At 36.0% G+C, this 24,578-nt stretch overlaps 1 protein-coding gene across 4 annotated transcripts in view; it reads right to left on the bottom strand.

Moving 5' to 3' along the window:
- The window catches only part of ARHGAP12 (Rho GTPase activating protein 12), a 115,549-nt gene that overhangs the window by 14,968 nt on the left and 76,003 nt on the right, over positions 1 to 24,578 (bottom strand). For 3 of the 4 annotated variants that reach the window (XM_049881689.1, XM_049881691.1, XM_049881692.1), the window contains 5 exons: positions 21,238 to 21,363; positions 17,415 to 17,489; positions 11,888 to 11,949; positions 7,664 to 7,745; positions 1,369 to 1,470 (listed from right to left, as the gene is read on the bottom strand). In XM_049881689.1, the coding sequence (XP_049737646.1) occupies positions 1,369 to 1,470; positions 7,664 to 7,745; positions 11,888 to 11,949; positions 17,415 to 17,489; positions 21,238 to 21,363 (447 nt within the window). The remainder of the gene's footprint in view (positions 1 to 1,368; positions 1,471 to 7,663; positions 7,746 to 11,887; positions 11,950 to 17,414; positions 17,490 to 21,237; positions 21,364 to 24,578) is intronic. The other variant, XM_049881690.1, reaches the window with a different exon arrangement.

Raw genomic sequence — 24,578 nt, 5'->3', positions numbered from 1 at the left:
GAGAGTGAGCATGGCTGCACAACTTGAAGAATGTAATGTTACTAAATGGTACATGTAGAAATGGTTCAACTGGTGTATGTTTTGCTGTGCATATTCTCAACACCACTGTGACTGAATTGCAAGGCTAATACCATTCACGCATTTCTTTCTATTTAGTGGATCAAACCAGTAAACCAATACTGAATTTTCACTGCACGTAAGATACTGTTAGAAGCTTTTTAGTGGTGGAAATAACTTATAAATGATGATAACCCCAAATAGGCTAAAATAAGTATTATTTAAAAAAAATAAACCAAGAAAAAGCATCATTGATGAGGTGATATTTGACATGGGTCTTGGAACACACGTAACATTTGACAAGCAGAGACTGGCTCAAAGCAGAATAATAAAACAGGTGTAAAAACCATACAAGCAGGAAAACCTGGGCTCTGTTTGGAAAATAGCCATTAATTCAATCTGCCTAGACAACAAGATAGGTAAGGACTGAGACAGGAAGCCAGAAAGGTAGGTTGGGATCGGGAAGATTGTTTGCAAAGACTGCAGGGATGGTTCCCCGTCTCTGTATGCACGCCCCTCTGCAAGATGACTCTGCTGTTCCTCTGTCAGCAGAGGGCTCTAGTCTGGATCTCTGACTTGCAGAATACAAGGAAAGTGAAGTGGGACTTGCAAATCTAGGCCTGAACAGGGCTTGCAGCTTCCACTCCCACCCTCCTGAAACCCTGACACGGCCATGTGAAGAAGCCTGGGTAGCCTCCTTGAATGTGAGATCTTGTGGAGAAAAGAGGTCTCGCCACCAGCTGGCACCAACACTAGACATGTGAATGAGGCTGTCTTGGACCATGCAGCCTAGCCAAGCCCCTGAAACACAGAATCTTCTCGATCTCTGGCGAAAGCAGCAGAAGCCACAGCCAGCTCGGTACAGACAAAACACTGCAAACATAGTTACAGTTGTGTTAAGCTGCTAAGTTTTAGGGGCATCTGTTATGTGGCAATAGCTAACTGACACAGGATCACAGATTACTGTGGAGGGCTTTAAATGACAAAACGAAAAGTTTTAATGTAGTTTTGGGGGGAGGGGACTGATGTATTTTTTAATATTACACTTGGTAGAGAAGAGGAACCACACCCTTCTTGCTATAGCTGGGGAAAGGCACAATTTGTGGGGCAAAGGTTTATAATATACAGTCTGAGTAATCTACGCAAATGAATCCCAGATTTTTACACCACTTTTTTTTCTTAAATCATAATATAAACTTTGCCTTAACTAGTCACAAAGAAAGACTATTTCCAAAATAACTCAAAAACATAGAATATCCAATTATTACAGTTAAGAAATGTGAGATATACTTAGAAAAAAAAAATTATTACCTCAAAAACATTCTTTTTGCTGGATTTATCCTTTGAAGCCATCTCAATCGTTGCCCCCCTGAGGTCCACTGTGAACTCTGGTTTGGACTGATTACTCCCAAACTTCATTTTAAAAAAAAGGAAAAACTCTTATGTGATATTCATGTAAATGTGTGCATTCAAAAAGAATTAACACCAATTTCATATTATTAACAATAAATCAAGGAGAAAATTAGTTCAAATTCTTTCCTTTCTATACTATAAAATAACAGCCCCTACTTTATAGTTGAAAAATGCTAAAGAATATGAATATACAGGTTATGGAAAAGGAAATAAAATGGCTGAACTTCTACCACAGCAATATAAAACAAACAAAACCCACAATGAAATAATTTTTCACCCATAAGAATGGCAAAAAACAAACAAAAACAAAAGTGTGATGAAAAAACTATGTTGGTGAGGTTATGAAGTAATTGGCAATACTATATTTGCAAATTTACAAACACATATATCCTTTGACTTAGCAATTCTATTTCTTGGAATTTATCCTAGACTACACATGCCTGTGTGAAATGTCATGTTCAAAAAGGCAAGGCAATGTACTTTTATATATATGTATATAAAAGTATCTGACAAATACCAAGTCACTTTGCTACCTAATAAAAATTTCTAAACACGATTCTGTGCTTTCAAGTTATTTCCTTACAGACTACTGTATTTTTTCACAGATAACGTGCCCACGTAAATAACATGCCCACACATATAATGTGTAACGCGCGCCTAGGAAAATAATGCCAAGGGGATGGCATGGTTGGTGAAAACGTGTAACCCAGTAAAAAATTGTGTAAAAATATGATATTTATATTGTCAGCAATTAACAATAACTTGTGAAAACAGAAAACTGTAAGCCCAAGTTCTTTTAGTCAGCCTTTGTTGGAGATTATAATGAAAGCCTGATGCTATAAAGCCTCAGCAATGAGGAACTGTGAGAAGGATGGGAAGACAGTAGTCACGGGTGGTCTGAGATGGAGAAACACTTAACTAGCTATTATATTTTAACCAGATAAGAAAAAATTTAGCAAATAGCAGAAAATTTATGTTAAATCTCCAGTTACTATGCATCTTACCATCATTAACTTACCTTTCTGTTTAAGTCTGTTAACTAAGAACAGCACATAGTATTCCTACGTTATTGAAAGGTTTAGAAGTTTTAAACCTCCAAGGGCTGTTGAATTATAATCTTAAGGTCATTAAGAGTCATTATAGGAAATTTCACTTGCTAAAATATTTATTGCATAAAAGTGTTTATTTCATGTCAAATTATGTTTACCACTAGAACTGGGTCTTACCCACCAACTTGTGATAGCTTATTCACTCTCTGTAATGCCAAGAACTCTGCTCTTCATACTTAGTAGGTGGTTCGGCTTCACTTGTTATCCCTGTGCCCTTTTACTTCATCTTTTCAGTTAGCAGTGTGGACTTAAAGAATTATTACAAAATTTAGGGATCATATGGAATTTATTAGTAGAGTCAAAACAAAATTTAGGATATCATATGGAATTTATTAGTGGACTCATAATAAAAACCTTATAAAAAATTTAACTGCATTCTGCAAAGTCTTTACCTTTAAGTACCTGTAGTCATTCAAAAGACATACATGATTAATTACTATTTTATTAACCATAAGGCTATAATGAGTACTGATAACTTTCTGAGCAGGAATGACATCTCAAAAGTTATAGAACTTGAACGTACATATTTAACAAAATGACAAAAGATTTGTTTTCATTACATGATCTGTAAATGGTTAACTCTAAGTAACACAGATAAGATTAGAGCAACCAAATATAAACACAATGATATGACATAGAACGTTAGAAAAATGCATTCAGTCTGTTAGCAAAATTTCTTATTTAGTATTTACTCTTTTTAAAAATCTACTCCCACTTTTCTCTACTGAAATTACCCCTCAATGTAGTCATGGCAAAGAAAACAGAATTACTGTGGCAAGGCGCATGCAATGAGAACACATACAGTGACAGCTGAAACAGGTTCAGATTTTACATATGCGACAGCAGGCCGGCGACTGATAGAATTTTTCCAAGAAGAAAGCAGCGAAAGCAAGAGCTCAGAGACTGAGCCCCGTTGGCAGAATGACTTGATGGAGAAAGGGAAGAAAATGATGATGTCGTAACAGTGCACAAAGGCAAAATGACACACAAGAGAAAAATACAATGGAACCACATAGGACAAAAACAATTCTACAAGCCGACACACAACACAGGCAAAGCTAAACGTCCAAATATTTTTGCCAAGTCGTAGAGTTTAATCTTAAAATATTTTGTCTTTGTTGTTGTATAAATTCATGTATTTTACTTTTAAGATGAATGTGTTATATAGTTTACATTGAACAGACTTATGTTAGCCTGTATTCATGACAGAAGACTACAGAAAGGAGTCCCATCCGGCCTTCCACCAACTTGCTCGGAAACCCGTCTCCCTCTCCGTGACCTGTTGGGCAATGTCCTCTGGTCTCATTTCCTTCTCTTGGGAGGACTTTGGTAGGACCTTGGGAGGTCCTACCACCTGGCCTGCCTTCCCTTCCTTTAGGACAGGAAGAGAAGTGGTTCTGAACCAAAGGCAATTTTGTCTCCTGGGGGACATTTGGCAGTGCATAGAAACATTTTTAATTGTCACATTGGAGGGGCAGGGGTGCTACTGGTATCTGCTAGACATCCTACAATACACAGGACAGTCCCCCATACCAAAGGATTATCTGGCCCCCAAAAGGGACTGTATTTAGAGATTAGAAAACATGTAAAATTTTTGAATAATAGCAGATATTTGTGGGGAGATTTTTAAAATACTCAAGGAATATGATGAATGCTATCTGAGAGAGAGCATAGTGTATGTCATGTGACAGTACAGCTGTTCACTTGTTGATTTCCCCACTACCATGTAAACTTTGAGGAAACCTTGATGGGACAGTGGTTAAGTGCTACAGCTGTTAACCAAAAGGTCAGCAGTTTGAATCCACCAGGTACTCCTTGGAAACTCTATGGGGCAGTTCTCCTCTGTCCTATAGGGTTGCTGTGAGTAAGAAACTGACTAAACAGCAATGGGTTTGGTTTTTTTGGTTATGCAAACTTTGAAGACAGGGACCATGTTATCTACCTTATATAAACCCTGTACAAACTATATACCCTATAATATATACCTTATATAAACTATAAACCCTCAAAATGCCCAGAACATAGCAGGCTTATGTCTGTTTAACAAACGAGATGAATGCAACTGAAGAAAGCAGGTATAAGTTCCTATTACTGATATAACAACTGAGTGGATAGCATCTGGAAGGTATCTACTCTAAAGGAGATGGAAAGGCTCAGTAGATTTTTGGAGGGTACAGCATCTATGTGGAGCCCTGATGGCACAGCGGTTAAGAGCTGAGCTGCTCATCAAAAGGTCAGCAGTTGGAATCCACCAGCCACTCCCTGGAAATCCTACAGGGCAGTTCTACTCTGTCCTACAGGGTCACTGTGAGTCAGAATCGACTCAACGGCAAAGTGTGTCTTATTGAGTTGCATGCAGCACACGTGCATTTCACTTACTGCATTTCAAACATACCTGCTCAGCAAAAAATAAATACAAAGCATGACTGATTTAAAAAAATTTTTTCAAGTAATGTGAGTGATTTTGTTCAGCATTCCATCCACAAGTATAAGCCTTAACGTGAATATCTGACTTCAGCCTGTTGTTTCTTCCAAGTGGATCTCAGCGTATTTTCATGAACTAAACATGACTCTGATGTTTAAAGAAACATACTTCTCCTGTAATATGACCCCTTGACATAAACCACCCAATCTCAACTAAAGGAAAAACAATCTCTTCCAACACCAGAGAAAAACGTCCGCTCTGCTGGAGAATGGCTTCTAACACAGCATGTTCTAAGAGGCAGTCAAGGGTGATTTTTACTCTAGGTGATTTCTGTCTTTGGGGCTTGCATTGCTAGACTGAGAATTTTATCTTCAGGTAAGATGCAATTCCACTAGGTAAACAGAATACATTTTATTTACAACAGATCTAGCTGGTGACAGAACAGAGAAACAAAGCTAGAATTCTTTCAATTCCTTTTTGAACAACTCTAATTATGGATATAATGGAGCATACCTTGCATCTGACACCAGATTTTGGTATTTATGAATATAACACGTACCAAAATACATTGTACATATTCACACCTTTTAATTAGATAATCTTACTTGCTTTTACTTAGGCCATTTAAGCTAGTTTTCATTCCCTTAATACGGGAATGGGGAAACAAGCCAGAATAAGGTTTTAAAATTTGTCAAAGAATAAAAATCAAGAATTGAATGCATAATCAAGCATTTTATCACATCCTACATCTGTTTAGCCTTTTCAGAGTCTAGAAAACACAGTGTGACTCTATTTAATATGTCAATCCGAAATGATCCAATACAAAAATACTAATAAAATTTCATTTAAGTACAAAAAATTCAAACAGTAAATCCCTAAATTTTAAAAACCATTAAGAATTCTACAGCTTCAGAGTTGGCTCAGTAAATTTTAAAAACTGTTCCCACTATTAACAAATGGTAACACACTTCAGCTGATTAAAAAAAAAAACCCTCACACCCTTTGTCAGGATTAGTTTTAATTATGAGTTCTGCATTCTGTAAGGTCTTCAAGAGTGAAAATCTTAAATAAAACGCAACTATCCTGTACTGACGACTGCAGGCGGGGTTATTAGCCGAACAACTTTAAATTTTTTAAAATGTTGTTTAAATCACATACAAGCCTGTCTACCCCACTGACTACACTTCTCTATGTGCTCTGTCTGTGCATATCACAGTCTTTAATCTTTATACAACAGTAATTATCAAACAAATGACCACTGTCCAGCTTTCTACAGGTACTTTTTCATTACTAATCTCTAATTGCTTCTCCAATCTTTTTCTTCACTCAATTTCAAATAAAACTTGAACCATAAGTAGAAAGGAAGAAATAATTACATTGTCTTCTAAAAAAGCACTAACAAACAAAAAAGAACCATATGCTTTACCTCAGGGGAAAAGGAGAAAAACATAATTATCAATTTACTTTAAGTCAAACAAATTTTCAATTCTTTTAATTTGGAAAGCATTTCAGAGGTCATTTCCACTCTACTGACTGAACAGAGAGCAAAGAATTAGTGAAACAGAACGGAAGAAATGTTCTAGAATGTTCACACTCATGCTCAATCCATGTGGATTTTTAGGCTGCCATCTGAGGACTACCGTACTTTGGCATTTGTGGTGTAGAACAATGCTACATGGCTGCGTTATAAATGTAGATGACTAAAATTTAATTGAATGTTATAAATGGATTTCTCCTTCATCTCACACACGGTCTGTAAGTCCTATTAAAATTTTTTAGGTCCTATTAATTAAAAAAAAAAAAACTCTAATTGTAAAAATATATTGGTTACGATAGGATATAAAGCAGACCAAACATTAAAATTAATTTCATTTTAAATATTCTTTAAGTCATTAACACTTCAAACTCTATTCCTGAACAATTCTAGAACTGTGCAGAAATGGACTCTGGGGCCAAAATACCTAAGTTCTAAACCCAGATTTGACACTTAGGAACTGTAAGACCTTGAGCAACTTAACTGTTTTATACCTTATTTTCTCATCTATAAAAAGAGGGAATGATAAACAGTACCTACCCTAGAGTTGTTCATCATTATACACATAATCTTCTGTACTTAAAATAGTACTGACACATATTATGCATTCTAAAAGTATTAGTTATTATGATATGCACCAAAGTATAATTTTTAAGACTGGTATTACAATAACTGGGGAGAAATGATAGCAATAACACAAAAAAGAAGTTTCATTGACACCTGAATCACTGACTAGTATCCAAGGGGTCAGATCACAATTCAAGGTGGAGCCTGCCACATTATTGTTAATTTTCTGACTAAATATCTGATACAGCAGAGTCACAAACACAGTAAAGCTTTAATATCCTGACAATGAATCAAGAAGTGTATTTATTCTATAATGCTCAAGCGTTGAACCCTAATTTTCAATTCAGTGGATAAAACAGAATTTGTTGATTTTAGACTTTTCTAATTTGTTCTCTCCTTCTTATGCCTCAAAATGCATCCTTAAGAAAACTTCATTTATTTTTATTTACATGCTAGCTCTATAGTTAAAAAAAGCTCTATAGTTAGTACTCTGGAAATTACTTTCTGAAATTCAAATAATTTAAATACATAAAGCCTCCAAAGAGAAGAAATACTTACCCAACTTGTGCTACTTCCTTGAGTTTTGGTAAAAAGTAAAGATGAACCCTGCAACACTGCCCAAGAAGACAACCAGTTCTTTCTGTAATTATAAAGACAACCAATTAAAGCCCCACCAACCAGTTCTTCCAACCAAATTAAAAAATTAAGTACCTACTTAGCTACTGTTATCAGTGTGACACACAATTTACAGTCATTAACTGACATTCTAATTGGTTTTGTTGGGGATAGAAGGCTAATGGAAATAATCATTTTATGGTCCCAAACTGACCACGAAGGTCCCTGAACAAATGGAATTACAGAGACAAGCTATCAGAATAGCTATGAACAATACAGAGATAAGATTATCAGAATAGCTATAAATGATATACCTTAATATGTTTAAAAAAAAAACAAAACAGGAGACTAATTCAGCACATTAGTGATCAAGGACACTAATTTAGACTAACACAAATTGAACACTCTATTTGGCAAGAATTATTATTCATGATTAAAAATTAGACAAAATCCTGACCTCACCCAATTCTTTAGATATATTTAGATTATATTTTTTGGCTTCCTCCCCCCTCCTAAAAGGGCTGCACTAAGTAGGCAACTGACACTAGGTACATTATAAGTATACAATAAATTACACATTGATTGACCACTGAAATTATCTTTATTAAAATGAGGTTTTTTATGTTTTTCCTAAATTACAAAATCAACAAATATAAAAACTGAGTATAGAAACACGTGAAGAAAAGGCTCCCATTTCTTTTCCTTTAATCCACACTCTAGAAGTAATCAATGTTAATATGGAACTTTTAGAGAAATCTTCTATTTATCTATGGTCCTATCTCCAGATATGCAGACAAGACTCATATCCAATATGCCATTATCAGTGATCCTATACAGAGTACTGAAGCTGCTTAGTGTACTCAGACTCCACTCAATTTTCCCCTTCTTTTTCCATTTTTCTATATTAGAGATTTTTGCTTAAATGTTACTCTCCAACTGCGTTGTAAATATTTAAAGGGAGAAGCAGTGTTTTATTTATTTTTATATCTACTTCATGCCTGCTGTTGTTATTGTACTGTTGAGTCGATTCCGACCCATAGTGACCTTATAGGACAGAGCAAAACTGCCCCATAGGGTTTCCTAGGCTGAAATCTTTACGGGAGCAGATCAGGTCTTTTCTCCCATGGAGTGGCTAGTGGTTTGAACCACCAACCTCTCAGCAGCCAAGTGCTTAACCACCATGCCACTAGCGCTCCTTGTCTCAGGCCTAGCAAAGTACTTTTCAAACAGCAGACGTGGAACAGTGTTTTTGAAAATAGAAAAATAAAATTATAAAGAGATTGAGTTGCTGGGAGGTAAAATGAATGTCAAATCTGTGTACTACAGGAATTTACCAAGAATTACCACCTTTTTTAGCCAAACACACAGCCAGTTCTGTGAAAGCTCTACAGGCACACAAAAGGGGGTTTATTTTATGTTTTCAGAACACAGAATCTATCAATTACACCTCCTTCATTATTTTATTACTTTCTGTAGCTACTTGGATTCCATGGATTAATAATACAACTAATTAGACTTTTCTAATTATTCTTTTCCTTCTTAGGAATCAAAATGCATCTTTAAGAAAACCTCATTTATTTTAATTTACATACTAGCTATAGTGAAAGGACGTGTACTACTAATAAACTCGTTTTTCCTTTTATTCCCTGTAGTTTTTGCTTATAGTTGTTAATACTACTTTATTTGGTGAATGGCTATTCCTAATATGAGATCTTTATTGTACATTTATCCATAATGTTCTATCATTTTCAAGGGCCCATCTTTGTGATGCTTAATGTTTCCCCCCGGAACTCTGCTTTTAAGATCCTTATTCCTGCTTTACTGCTTATACCTTTGACACATCCTCCCCCTGCCCATCGCCACCCCCAAATCATTTTTTAAAGTGTTTCTTTTGCATGTAATACTTAGGTAAGTTTTGCTTTGTGCTTCAGTGTGAGTGCCTTTTTCTTTCAATAAATGAGCACAGTCCATTTACATTTATTGATATTAATGTGATAGGCATATTTCATGCATGTTCTGTCATCATTTTGCTGTACTATTATTTTCTTCATTTTGTGTGACTCTCTTAAGGTATTTTGGGAAAACTGCATTTTTATTTGTAAATTTGTATTTATCCTTAATATTCTATTTTTAGATGCATCAACTGACTCCCTACTATGAAAGATATTTAAATTAGCATATTTCTACTTCTTGTTTTTAATTTTCTGAATCAGCTTCTACTGATTTTGTTCAAACTTTAAATGACACAAGTCCAACGAGTAGAAAGATGACGTAGATAAAGTTCTCTGGCTACAATAAAGTAAAACTACAAAATAACACAACCAGAAAGCTTTTGTGTGTCATATATATTTTATCAGGAACACTGGTGGCATAATGGTTAAGAGCTACAGCTGCTAACCAAAAGGTTGGCAGTTCTAATCCACCAGGCGCTCCTTGGAAACTTCATGGGGCAGTTCTACCCTGTCCTGTAGAGTCACTATGAGTTGGAATCAACTCAATGGCAATGGCTTTTTTTAATATACATATATTTTATCATTTTAAGGGAATGTCCTTCTATTCATATATTATTCAGCATTTTTATTAAGGATGGATGATAAATTTTCTCAAAAACCTATTGAACATCTATGAAACTGATCGTAAGATTATTCTCTTTTAATGATAGAGTAATTTATAACAATAGATATCCTAATACTAACTCCTCTTCATATCCCTCAAAGTCCACTTGGCCATGTATTTTTTTCAGTTATATTCAGCTTCCTAAAATTTTAATTATGATTTTTATGGAAATGTTATGATTTCATAGTCAAAATTGAGATAAGTTTGTTGCACAAGTTTTAATATTTATACATAGCAGGGTCTTTGGGGTTTGCTTCAAGTGAACTATTTTTGCCAGATTTTGATAGCTGGGAGTTTTTCTTTTCAGTGCCCTGAAGTATCTTTACAAACACTATAATTATCTGTTCCTTAAATTATTCCTTGGTAGAATTCACTTGTAAAATTGGGTATTTTTCTTTCTTCCTTTCGGGGCTATGAAGTACAAATAGGAGGAGCCCTAGTGGCGCAATGGTTAGCCACTCAGCTGCTAACCAAAAGGTCACCGGTCTGAACCCACCCAGTGCCTCTGCGGGAGAAAAGACCTGGAGATCTGCTCCCATAAAGATTTCAACCTAGGAAACCCTATGGGGCAGTTCTACTCTGTCATATAAGGTCACTTTGAGACGGAATGGACTCAATGGCACACAACAACAGTGCAAATACACCTACTCCTCACTTACTGACATGGTTAGGATCCAAAGCCCAGGTCATTATGCAAAACTCAGCATTATGTGAAAATGGAGGATTTTTTTTGTTGTTGTTGTTGTTATGAGAACATCCATTTGTCTGATTTCTTTATTTAGAAAATATGACCGTAGAAATAGTAACAGCTAAGATTTACTGATGTTCTCATCACTGTGATGGACCCAGTTATGGATCACTCTTCTGTGGAGGAGGAGGCTTGGAGGAGACAAAGCTGAATAAAACCGGGCAGTGTGACTGGAGGGCCCACGGCTTAACCATTGCACCTTCTTCCTGTGCTGGATCAGAGCTTCCCTCGCAGAGCCGCCTCCAGGGCTCCACTCCCACCTCTGCAAGCCCTGCCTTCATGGGCCTGGTGAATCACCGAGGCTCAGGGCTTCCCTCAAGAGCGCTGGGAGCCTGGCTATGTACCTGGCTCCACTGAGGTGGAGGCTTCACGCCCAGGTTGGCTCACTTTGGGATGTCATTAAACTTGCTGCATTTCTTCCAAACACCCTCTCCGATGCCACTTTCTTCCCGTCTCACCCCACAGCAGTTTTGAGCTGCAGGGCCTCAGGACACACAAGAGTTGGGAAACCAGAACAGGCAGGAGCCCAGTGGCTCGGTGCTGCCTGCGCATCTGCCTGGAGGGCATGGCCACAGAGGCGGCCAGCCTGCATGGCAGCTGGATGCGATACCCAGCCAGCAGGAGGGAGCAGAGGGCACAGGGCAGCACAGCCCAGCTTCCCAGAGGCCACTGAAGGGATGCTCCGCAGCCTTTGTGGCCATGCCCAGCACCTTGTTAATGTTTCTACTAAATATAATTACATTAATAATTTATATTATTCTAATCAGATGGAACGTAAGAACATTAATGGTGGTTGTACTTACCGAACCTTTTTACCATTTTCAGTAATTTTTGTTACATTTAATAATCCATATTTCTCTTGACCCTATGGAACAGAATAGTACCATTTATACATCATTCATACAGACAATGAGGTCCAGGTTCTTATACATGACTGAATCAAAATCATCTGGTACTCTAAAAACTAGCTTAAAGGAAAAGATTAGTCAGTATGTAAAGTAATTAGTTCTGAATATATTAAGAATATAATTTTCTAATGCTTCTGTAAAGTTATTTTCAGTAATTTTATAATTAAACACTTTCTCTTCTCCTTAAGTCACAAGGGCCATCAGGTATTCTTCTAACAAATCAGATCTCTGCATGAAAGCTATGAGTCAGCACGGGAGAAATATCTGTGTTCCTGTTCAAAGACAAAGATCACAAAAAAGGAATTACGGTATTTATTTTGTGGTAATTCTGCAACGATACAGTCTGAAAATAATATACTAATTCACAGTGTCAGAATGTGAAAATAACTAGGTAAAACAAATGCAGCTACTGTATTTAATGAATTACTCAAATATAACTGGTCTACACATAGAACTGGCTTCACTGTGGCATAGAAAACTCAGTATGTGCTTCATTGGACATATTATCAATGGTGAGTTGGGCTCTGGACAAACTGGATTCACTAGCCAGCTAATGTCAAAAACAGTAATATAAGCTTTATCATCAAACCCCATGAAGGTGAATGCCACTGTACTGAAGTAAATGTTATCTTAAAATTCTTCCATATTGAACTAGAAGCATTTTACCATTGTTTTTAGTTTCCTATATTCAAATGAATTTAATCAAAATGAGTTGGTGCCTATAAGTAATCATCAACATTATTAAGCATTGTATGAATATGACACACAGTAAAATTTACTTCAACTGAAACACACATACACACACATACATACACACACAAAAATAGAAACACAAATCCCCAATTCAGAATTTCTCTGACTACTTAATTTCTCAACTATTTTCTTCAGAGCATTTTAGAAAAAATAAATCTTTCTTACATGGGAGACAAAAATAATATATTGAATATTTTTTCAGTAATACCCAAAAGGTAATGTTTGAAAAAGTGGAGGGTCAGCAAAAGAGAGGAAAACCCTCAACAAGATGGGCTGATACAGTGGCGTCAACGATGAGCTCAAGCATACCAGTGACTGTAAGGATGGCACAGGACAGGGTAATGTTTACTTCCGTTGTACACAGGGTCACTATGAGTTGAAATCAACTCAACGGCATCTAACAAAAACATTTGAACATTCTGCCTGGTCTGATAAAAGCTCACGGTTATAGACAGAGCCGACAAAACTCTAGTGTTCATTCACATTTTGGGCTTATTGGAAACTTGGGGAATATCCATATAAAATTTTACTGTAATTTATTCATAAAGCATAGGTTAGATCTCAGATATATTCAAGTGTGATTCTTATCATAAGAGCTCTCTGGTGCTTTTGTAACAATTACACAGTCGTAAGTATATACAGGATATTAAGGAACACTCTCAATTTACTACCCTTGTCAGAAGCAGAGGGAAATATCTTTCCAAGACGTGGGAACTAAGTACCAACATTAATCTCAGTGGGTGGGCACTGGTTATCTGAGCTGGGAAGCACAGGAATTAGAAGGGCAGAGAGGTGAGAATGAATCCATTAAAAATGCCAAAGCTAGGATTGTGCAGAGTAAAGAAAAGGAGGCAGGAAATACAGAGGTTGAATCAGGAAGACAAATGGATGGAGTAGCAGTACTGACAGACAGCCCGAGGAGAATAGACTGAGTAATGAATGGCCTGGAACTGGTACAAAACTGTGCATATGTACGCATCATTCAAGGAAAGGGTCCAGAAATTTCACCAAACCCTCACAGGCATCAAGCGCAAAATACCAATGCTTTCAGTATTAAGTACTCTAACTTGAACATAAAATAAGAACAAAATTGGCTACATTCCAAAGCACAAATATAGGAAACAATTGCCATACAACGTGGTAAGTGCTATGAGAAAAGTATGTATATGTAACTACGTGTACCTAACTTAACCAGGGAAAGAGAGAACCTAACTCAATCTGGGAGGAAAAGAAAGGAATCAGAGAAGGCTCCCTGGAGAAGGTGACACCTGAGCTAAGGAGTCTGAGTTAGATGCAAAAAGGACAGAACGGACAGTAGGAGATGAAAAACAGGCATTATAAAAGCACAGAAACCAGACAGAACATATCGTATTTGAGACACTTTAAGCTCCCTTTCAATTAAAATAAGGGATGAAGTGAAGAAATGTCAAGAAATGAGTATGGGGTAAAGGGTGGGAGGAGTATCTTGTATAACACACTAAGGAGGGGGTTGGGTTTGTTTTATATCCTGAAGGGGCTTAAGCAGCAGTGAAAAAAATAAAGAATGAACAAAACAAGGGTGGTAATACTGGGAACCAACTAGAAGACTGTTCTAACAATTAACGTTTAAGAGATGGTGAAAGCCTGAATAGGTCAGTCAGTGGGAGAGTGAAGAAGGGCCACGTTCGATATTCAGAAGTTAGAATGCACAGGGACTGGACGTGAGGATAACAGGAAAGATTTGAAGAAAACTCCCAAGCTTGAGCAACAGGGTAGATGGTGGTATCTCAGCTGTAACGTTACTTTTTAGAGAAAGCTTTCCCTGACCACCTAAGTAGATGTTCTTCCTCCTTCCCATTATTCTCTATTACTGCTCCAGTTCATTTCCTTCATTGCTCAGGATACAAAGTGTAATTACGTATTAATTACTCATTCATTGTCAACTCCATGAGGCTCTACATGAGGGACCCCATCTGTTGTGTTCATCAACGTATGACCAGTGCCTAGAACTGCATCTAACATGCGGCTGGTTCTCCATACATATTTGTTGAATGAATTAACCAACAAATTATCACAAGCGAGAAATATAAGAGAAGGCTGGGGGCAGAAAAATACAACTTCCTGTTTTAACCACCCACGTTTTTTATTTTGACATAAAAGTACTGAGGAGGCAATGGATAATATGGATATGGATATGTAGACAAGGGAGCCCCTGGGCAGTGCAAATGGGCTAATCAAAAAGTTGAAAGTCTGAGTCAACCCAGAGGCATCTCAGAAAAAAGGCCTGGAGATCTATCTCTGAAAAATTAGCTACTGAAAACCCTAAGGAGCACAGTTCTCTGACATAAACGGAACTGGTAATGGTAATACAGATGCAAGATTTGGGAAGAAGATTTAGACTGATTATTATTTCATAGTATTTGGTTTATCTACTTAATATGATTCAGAATTCATTTTTTTCTATTGCTTATTAAGATAGCTTCATAAAAATATCTTACTATATCTCACAGAAATAGGGAAATTCACACAAGAAAATTTCTTATTCTAAATATATTTTAACACTACAAAGGAAACTTTATACTAAAAATAAGCAGAAAGGTGTAAAATAATAAGGACTAGCTTTTTTATTAAGTAAGAAAGAAAACTATGGTTAAGTTTTGACCAAAAAGATTAGAGTAATACCATCCTATTAGACAATAAAAAACAAGAAAATTTCAATTCTATTAATCTGAGGAAAACGTCAGTTTCACTTTCATAATCACTTTGCAGAGTCCACAATTTCTACTAATCAAGCTTGCAATCACATTTAATAGACATTTTCCAATTTAGGCTAACAACTATTACATACCAAAATCAATAAAGCTGATCAAAATCCTTATCTTCAGTTAATCATGGTATGTTGTTGTTAGGTGCCACCGAGTCGGTTCCGACTCACAGCGACCCTATGCACAACAGAACGAAACACTGCCCGGTATACCATGGTATAATCATGTACTAATTGAGATTCTTTTTATACAGAACAAGTAAACGTGTGCAATGATACAGCGTTAAAAAGAATCAGTGTGGCAACACACCCAGAATAGGCAAACCCACAGAAACACAAAGTGATTGCCAGGGGCAGGTTGAGGCAGGTGTGGAGAGTTACTGTTTAATGGGTACGGGGTTTCCTGCCGGGGTGATGAAAATGTCTTAGAACTAACTAGAGGTGATGGCTGGACCGCACTGTGAAGGCACTAAATGCCACGGAATTATACACTTTAAAATGATTAATTTCATGTTACATGAATTTTATCTAAAAAAAAAAAAAATTAAAAGTCAGTGTTATAAAAGTATTACATTAGATCTTATTTTTGAAAAAGCCGTTAGGCAGTGAGTTTCTGTTCATGGTGCTGGGAAATTTGGCAGCCATTATGGGCGCTGGTTGCAAAACATGGTAACGTAACCAACATCACTAAATTGTACACCTGAGAAATGTTGAATTGGCAATATGGTGTTATATGTATTTTTTACAATAGAAAAAGGCTTTAGGATAGTAATATTCAATGAAAAGAAATTAGTGAATTTGTTTCTAGTTAAAGTAAGCGTTAGAATCTACTTTTCTCCAAAATTGACAATGCATTTTAATAACACAATTGCAAATACAGAGTTAAAAGCTCAAATTTCCAAATTACATACTCTAAAACTTTATTCAGTACTCAGTAATTGTTGTTATTATTAGCTGTCTTCAAGGCACTCCAACTCAGAGTGACCTTATGTAGAAGAGAATGAAACACTGCCTGGTCCTGTACCATCCTCATGATCGTTGCTATGTCTGAGTCCATCGTTTTGGCCACTGTGTCAATCAGGAACTTTAAAATGCATATTCTCATAGACGCATTGTGACTAACAGGGATTAGGTTCTTGTATCAACTCACGAAAGCCTATTTAATTCACATTGTAGCCATATTGTGAAGAAGTATATTACTGACTTTCAAAAATATGGATACCCTGCCTATTTCCAAAAAGGATTTGAAAGGCCTATGAAAAATAACAATAATGTATTTGAAAATTGGCAATAAAACATAAGAAAACATTAGTATAATTTATATTAATGGACGGATTTTTAAATCTGGTTTGATTAGAAGATATTGAAGAGGTAGCTAGGCAATTTGCAGAGATTTTTAAGGTAACATCAGACAGCTAACACTGGTTATGGTATTATTTTCACTTCTAAATTTGTAGCTTCCTTTTTCTTATCACTAAGCCTTACCACCAACCAGGCTTTAAATCAAAGAAAGGGGGAAAAGAATATCTTCTTGTTTTAACTGAGTAAGAACCACAAGACTACCTGGAAGCTAAAAAAATAAAACCAAACCCGTTGCCGTCAAGTCGATTCCGACTCATAGTAATTCTGTAAGACAAGAGTAGAACTGCCCCATACAGTTTCCAAGGAGCGCCTGGTGGATTCAAACTGCCAGCCTTTTGGTTAGCAGCCATAGCACTTAACTACTATGCCACCAGAACAGAGAGGGCAAGGGTCTTTTAAAAATGAAATCTGATTCTCAATTTAAGCCTATTATAACTGTGATTTAAAAAAAAATGAACTTTTATAGAAGCCCAAGAAATATTTAAACATTACATTAGAGAAAATCTATTGAAACTGATTGAAATAACTGGACTATATTATACTATACACTTCTATTATACTAACTGTATCTTGGTGCTTTGGTGAAGAGGGAGAAGACTCATTTTCAGGAAAGCAGGGTTTTGAGGCAGTTGGAGATTCCTACAAGAAATAAGTAATGAAAACGTTACTCTATTTTATTAATTATATTTCTCCCTCTACTCACAGTGAGAGGGCTTAATATGGGGAAGTGAAGAAAAACTTTTTCTTCATTATTTTCCTTCCACATTGAGCTTAGAAATTAATATGGCGTTAATTTGAAAAATACAGATGTTATAAAAAAGTTTATGAAATATGGTATACTTTATACCATTTATGGTTAAGCACTGCATATAGAATTATACAGTAATTCAAAAGACATTACACACGTTGTTTTAAAATCATGATGTTACTGCAGTCTGAATCAACCGTATTTAAAATAGGTAAAATCTAAGCACTCGTAAATAAATATTTAAGTCACCATACTAACTTGCTCTTGGTAAGGTAGATATGAATACCCAGGATTAAGTAAGGAACAGTCATAGAAATTACTTGGCAATTGCCAGAAGGAGAACTTAACTGCTATATAAGTAATTAAACTATTATTAATATGAAACATAATTTATAGCTAACTTTCCAATGACTAGAAATTAACAAAATATGCAAGAAAGAAACCTCAGATTTAAGGATTATTTAAAAAATTTTTTTTACATCTAATCCTATAAGAATATTATAAGAGCAAATGAATACTGTGTGTTTTTGAGCAATTCTTCATCATCAAAATTAACACATGGCATATCATTTCTACTATAAATGTTTAAAGGACTAATTCATGGAAGATAACACTGAAAAAACATTGTTTTGGTACCAACAGCCTAGCACCATTTAAATTTTCTCCATTCCCCTCGATGCTTTGAATAATTTCAGGAAAAGATGATAAAGAAATCATATGCCAATATCTGTTATTGATTTTCCAATAAAAACCAAATAATTCATTTGAACATTCATCTCCTTATCTGTATCATTCTTGTTTTCTATGCTTATGGAACTACAGAAGGTACAGTCCACAAACATGGAAGTTTCTTTTAAATAACAATGCAAAAAACTTTACCTCAACATTTATTCATCTGAAAAATAGTCTTCAGTTGTATATTCCATACCCAGTGCCATACCATTTATAAAACAGAAACTCTAGCTAGGTAACAATAAGTTTACAGAAAAAACCCTTGAAGGGACAAGCTTACAAATCAAATATCCAAGGCCAATACTATTAATGAAATATTAAAGTCATACAAAAATATCTTTATAAAAAGAAATGAAACTTCATGTCCAAATCACCATTTGCTATTGTCGTGTGCTGTCGAGTGGATTCCGACTCACAGCGACCCGACGAGACAGGGCAGAGTTGCCCTCAGAGCTTCCTAGGCTGTAAATTTTACAGGAGTAGCTTGCCAGGTCTTTCTCCTGCAGAGCAGCTGGTAGGTTCAAGCCGCCAACCTTCCGGTTAGCAGCCGAGTGCTGATTCACTGTAGCACCACCAGGGCTGAAAACTCCATTTAGCCTCATTTCTGACAGTTTCAGATGCTTCCTTTTTCAATTTCTTGAATTCCAAAAGAGGGTTTAACTAATTAAAACAGTCTGAGAAAAAGAGGAAAGACTTGATGATCTACAACTACAAAGTAATTGAATAAAATTATGATTTATTTTTCATAGCATTATTAGTCCTGTAGAAATACAAACCACATCAAATGGAGTAGTAATTTATATATAATTAGAAACAAGAAATAATTTTGCATTTATGTACTTATATACATTTATAAATATATATGACTATGTAAATATATCTTATATATCTATAAATTAGTCGTCATATAAACCATGAACAGGCATAAACAGACAAATGCACCCTCATGTACACACACACAGACACACACACACACTTACCTCCTCCAAGGTTATCTGGCAACTGAATGAGGAGGACCTATGCCATCACAGCATTTGCTATACGGCACTAGGTTTCTTTGCCTTACTTTCACGTTATACACGCTTTGCCCCTTATACATTATTCAGCTAGTTTGTTCCAGTATAGTCCCTATTTCATAGCCTCAAAGACTGCAGGTATCCTTTCTTAAGAAAGTATATTCTAGGTGATGAAAATAAATAGAAAAGTTTACTTGGTAAAGCAATTACCTATAAATCCATTTACACGGAGTAAAATGAAAAAAAAAAAAAAGAAGACATTCCTACCAAAATAAGTAAATCTCTAGTCTCAAGAAAATCATGTTCTCACAATTCTGGGATAATTAGACAAAAAAAAAAAAGGTAATAAGAATTTCACACAAATTAATCTAAGCAATAGGTTGAAAATGAGTCTCAAGAGAGACTGAAAAGGAGTAAGCAATGTTAAATCCACATCACCAAACTTACCATCCTTATTCTAATACTAAGAACAGTGCAGTTTCTCTGACAATGGCTTTTGCCCTAGAGCACTACATACGGTATTTAGGAGCTTTCTATATACACCGAATTGAAATCTGGTTCTTGATGTTAAGTGAATTTTTCTACTAAAAATCTCTAGGAACCTTACCTACCCGGATTAATCTCAATGCTAACATTTTTTTCAAGCAATTGCACACTCTTTGTATATGCCTTCCGTATTCAACTACATAACAACCTTATGAAACAAACTAGAAACTGGTATACTACTTTCATTGTTGTGCTATTAGTCCATCTTATAAACATAAATTGTATGTAGATTATTTATACAGCTCCACAAAAGTCTATCTTTTAATCTAACAAAGACCAACTTTATAGTCAACTTGCAGTATTTAAGAAACTACACTTGTTTTGACCGGTCAGTTGAGATAATTTATAAAGGGATTTAAGACTGAAAGTATTCAAACTTAGGGAAGTATGACTTAGGGGAGTTCATTTTGTTTTCACTAAAATACCTAAAAATGCATGAAATCTGTTAATTATGCTAAAAGAGAGGACCGATAGTACAAAAGCGTCTTGAATGACAAATATCTTTTTGAAACAACTTACTTCATTTTGGGGTGATACCACCTTCACTTTTAACATCAGTATGCCTGACATGGAGCCATTCTGCAAATTCACACTAATTTTCCACGCCATTCTCAAAATGAAGCCACATTTAAAGATACAACTTCTAAGATGGGTAAGAGCTTACGGCCTTTCCATTCTGATGTTTGCACCAAAATTTATTCCTTATTTGAAAAAGAGAGCATTATTTCTCAGATTGATAAAAGCACTTTATGCAGAGGGTCATTTATCTTTGATTATTTTTGTAGGTGGCTGAAAGGGTATTTATGGGAAGACAGGGAGTAAAGATTCTAATCTTCTCTGGGATGGGGAAAATAAATGTCTTAACTACAAAACCTCCTAGAGATTGAAGACAAACAAGGTAACGGAAACGTGACTTTTAAATACTGTAAGCAAAAAGAAAAAAAAAACTGTCACCTACTAGACTCAAATCTATCAATGTGTACATCACTAAGCCACAGATAGCCCAGTCCATTGTATGGAAAAAAAAAAAAAAGGCAAAAAACTTCAAAACCCACTCCATGACAAATTGATGCTAAAGACAATAAAAGGGTAACTACCAAGGTATGAGATTCTGCTAAGGGGAAAATACATGATGCAGTTACATTTTAGCACATAAGGAAATCAAAACTTCAGTTGGTTTAAAAGAAATAAAATATTTTAGCTGAGAACTAACCATATTTAACAACAGAAACACCACGTGAAATGGGATTTACTAGTACTAGTACAAATGGCTACAATTCACTACACAATATAATGTGCAAAGAACTTGCCAAAATTCTCAACAAATTTTCCAGAAAAGTCCTACCTTGTCATTGGTGTCTAACACAATGGTGCTGTGTCTCCACTTTGTTAACACTATTGGTTCTTGCAGCCGCCTGTCCAGGCTCCTACTTTTAATTATTTCTCTTTGCTGCTGAGATGAAGCATTATACTAAAGAAAACAAAATATACCTCATAAATAACAGAAACAAAAGTGAAACTTTAACATGATAACACAAGAGTTTCAAAAGGTTTATCATATTATACTACTACAAGTTTTCTGGTCTAAGTTTTCTCATCTTTGACGAGCACTGTTGCACAATTGAAAAGGTCATATATTTTGGTTTTAGGTACCAACTTGGTGTTATCTTTGACAAAGTATTTAATCTCCTTAACTCTAAGTTTCCTCAACTATATAAAACAGAAATATCCTCTTGAAGAGTTGCTACAAGGATTAAACAAAGTATAAAAAGTGCCATCGAATGCACTGACAGTCGATGGCACTTTTTAGCTATCCTAACTTATAAAATGAGGTCATTAGATAAATTAATTTTTTAAGTTTCCTTCTATTTCTAAAATGTACATTTTTTTTTTTTTTTTAGGTTTTAAAAATAATACCTACATAAACACAGTACTCTTATATTTAAGGGTTTTTTTGCTGTTGTTTTGTTCTTGGCATTGCTTTCATTTATAGGCCAACATAACTACTGAATTTGGTAAAATATAAGCAGGCCAAAGGTAGAGATGGTATAGTTTAAATGCCAATCCTGAATATATCAGTTGTGTACAAAAGATAGGTGATCACTGCTAAGAAAATTATATATAAAAACACATTATCAATGAGGTATTACACCACATGTATTTGAAATACCACATAGATTACCAAGAAAAAAACACTTTAGAAATGTAAGGTCTTAAGAGTTCTGTTGTTTTATACAGGCAATTTAAATAAACTGCAAGTAATAAATTATAAGAAAATGATGAAAGAAAATTAACATTCTTAAGGGATACTTTCTTCAGCTGCAACCAAAGGATGCCTAACATCTGCCCACCTCCCCAAAAAGCCAGATCTCAACTGTCCTGATAATAATGTCAACATAATTATAATGGGGGGGGGCGTTTTTCTTTTAATAGGAACATTGGTGTCACAGTGGTTAGGCACTTGGCAACTAACAAAAAGGTCGGCAACTGAACCCACCAGCCACTTTGCGGAAGACCCTATGTATAACTGAACAAAACACTGCCCAGTCCTGTGTCACCCTCAAAATTGTTTCTATGCTTGAGCCTACTGTTGCAGCCACTGTGTCAATATATCTCGTTGAGGGTCTTCCTCTTTTCCATTGACCCTCTACTTTACCAAGCATGATGTCCTTTTTCAAGGACTGGTCCCTCCTGATAACATGTTCCAAGTATTTGAGACAAAGACTTGTCATCATCCTTGTTTCTAACGAGCATTTTGGCTGCACTTGTTCTGAGACGAATTTGTTCATTCTTCTGGCAGTCCATGGTATATTCAATATTCTTCGCCAGCACCATAATTCAAAGTCATCAATTCTTCTTAAATCGTCTTTATTCATTCCCCAGCTTTCATATACATATGAGGTGGCTGAAAACACCATGGTTTGGGTCAGGTGCACCTTAGTCCTTAAAGTGACATCTTTGCTTTTTAAAACTTTAACGACATCTTTTGCAGCAAATTTGCCCAATGCAATAATATGTCCTTTGATTTCTTGACTGCTGCTTCCATGGGCACTGACTGTGGATCCAAGTAAAATGAAATCCTTGACAACTTCAGTCTTTTCTCCATTTGTCGCGATGCTGCTTATTGGTCCAGTTGTGAGAATTTTTGTTTTCTTTATGTTTAGGTGCTACCTATACTGAAGGATGTGGTCTTTGCTCTTTATCAGTAAGTGCTTCAAGTCCTCCTCACTTTCAGCAAGCAAGGTTGTGTCATCTGCATACTGCAGCTTGTTAATCAGTCTTCCTCCAATCCTGATTCCACGTTCTTCTTCATATAGTCCAGCTTCTTGGATTATTTGCTCAGCACATAGACTGAATAAATATGGTGAAAGGATATAACCGACTAACACCTTTCCTGACTTTACACCACACAGTATCCTCTTGTTCTGTTCAAGTGACTGCCTCAGTATCATTTATCAGAAGAAGGCCAGACTGCCTCAACATCATCAGTCAGAACAAGGCCAAGGGCCGACTGTGGAACAGACCATCAACTGCTCATATGCAAGTTCACGTTGAAGAAAACTAGCGCAGGTCTATGAGAGCCAAAATACAACCTTGAGTATATTCCACCTGAGTTTAGAGACCAACTCAAGAGCAGATTTGATACACTGAACACTAATGACCGAAGACCAGATGAGTTGTGGAAGGACATCAAATATGAAGAATGCAAAAGGCCGTTAAAAAGACAGAAAAGACCAAAATGGATGTCAGACTCTGACACTAGCTCTTGAACGTAGAGGAGCTAAAGCGAATGGAAGAAATCATGACCTATGAGAGCTAAACAGAAGATTTCAAGGGTGGCTTGAGAAGACAAACTAAGGTATTATAATAAAATGTGCAAAGGCCTGAAGTTAGAAAACCAAAAGGGAAGAACACACTTTGCATTTCTCAAGCTGAAAGAACTTCAAACCTTGAGATGCACTAACGAAGGATAATATGGGTAAAATATTGAACACAGGAAGCATCAAAAAACAGATGGAAGGAATACACAGTCACTGTACCACAAAGAACTGGTCCAAGCTCAACCACTTCAGCAGCCAGCATATGATCAAGAACCGATGGTACTGAAGGAAGAATAGTAACATAGTACAGTAACGTTCTTGGCCGAAAGCAGAAAATACCAGGAAGATGTTTACATGTGTTTTACTGACTATGCAAAGGCATTTGATACATGGATCATAACAAATTATGGAAAGAATGGGAATTCCAGAACACTTAATTGTGCTCATGCAGATCATATACACAGACTAAGAGGCAGTCATTTAAACACAACAAGGAGATACTGCATGGTGTAAAGTCAGGAAAGGTGTGTGTCAGCGCTTACCTGATTTGTATGGTGAGCAAATAATCCAAGAAGCTGGATTAAATGAAGAAGAATGGGGCATCAGGATCAGAGGGAGATTCAATAAGGTTATCCAGATGACACAACCTTGCTTGCCGAAAGTGAAGAGGATCTGAAGGACTTATTCGTGATCAAAGATCACAACCTTCAGAATGGATTACATTTCAAAATAAAGAAAACAAAAATTCTCACAACTGGACCAATAAGCAACATTATGATAAACGGAGAAAAGACTGAAGTTGTCAAGGATTTCATTTTACTTGGATTCAAAAGCAACACCCATGGAAGCAGGAGGCAAGAAATCA

This window comes from Elephas maximus, chromosome 4 (genome assembly GCF_024166365.1).
Source record: "Elephas maximus indicus isolate mEleMax1 chromosome 4, mEleMax1 primary haplotype, whole genome shotgun sequence".
Classification (NCBI taxonomy): domain Eukaryota; kingdom Metazoa; phylum Chordata; class Mammalia; order Proboscidea; family Elephantidae; genus Elephas; species Elephas maximus.
Note: the sequence above shows the minus strand (reverse complement) of the source record. Positions and strands in the feature narration are given on the sequence as shown.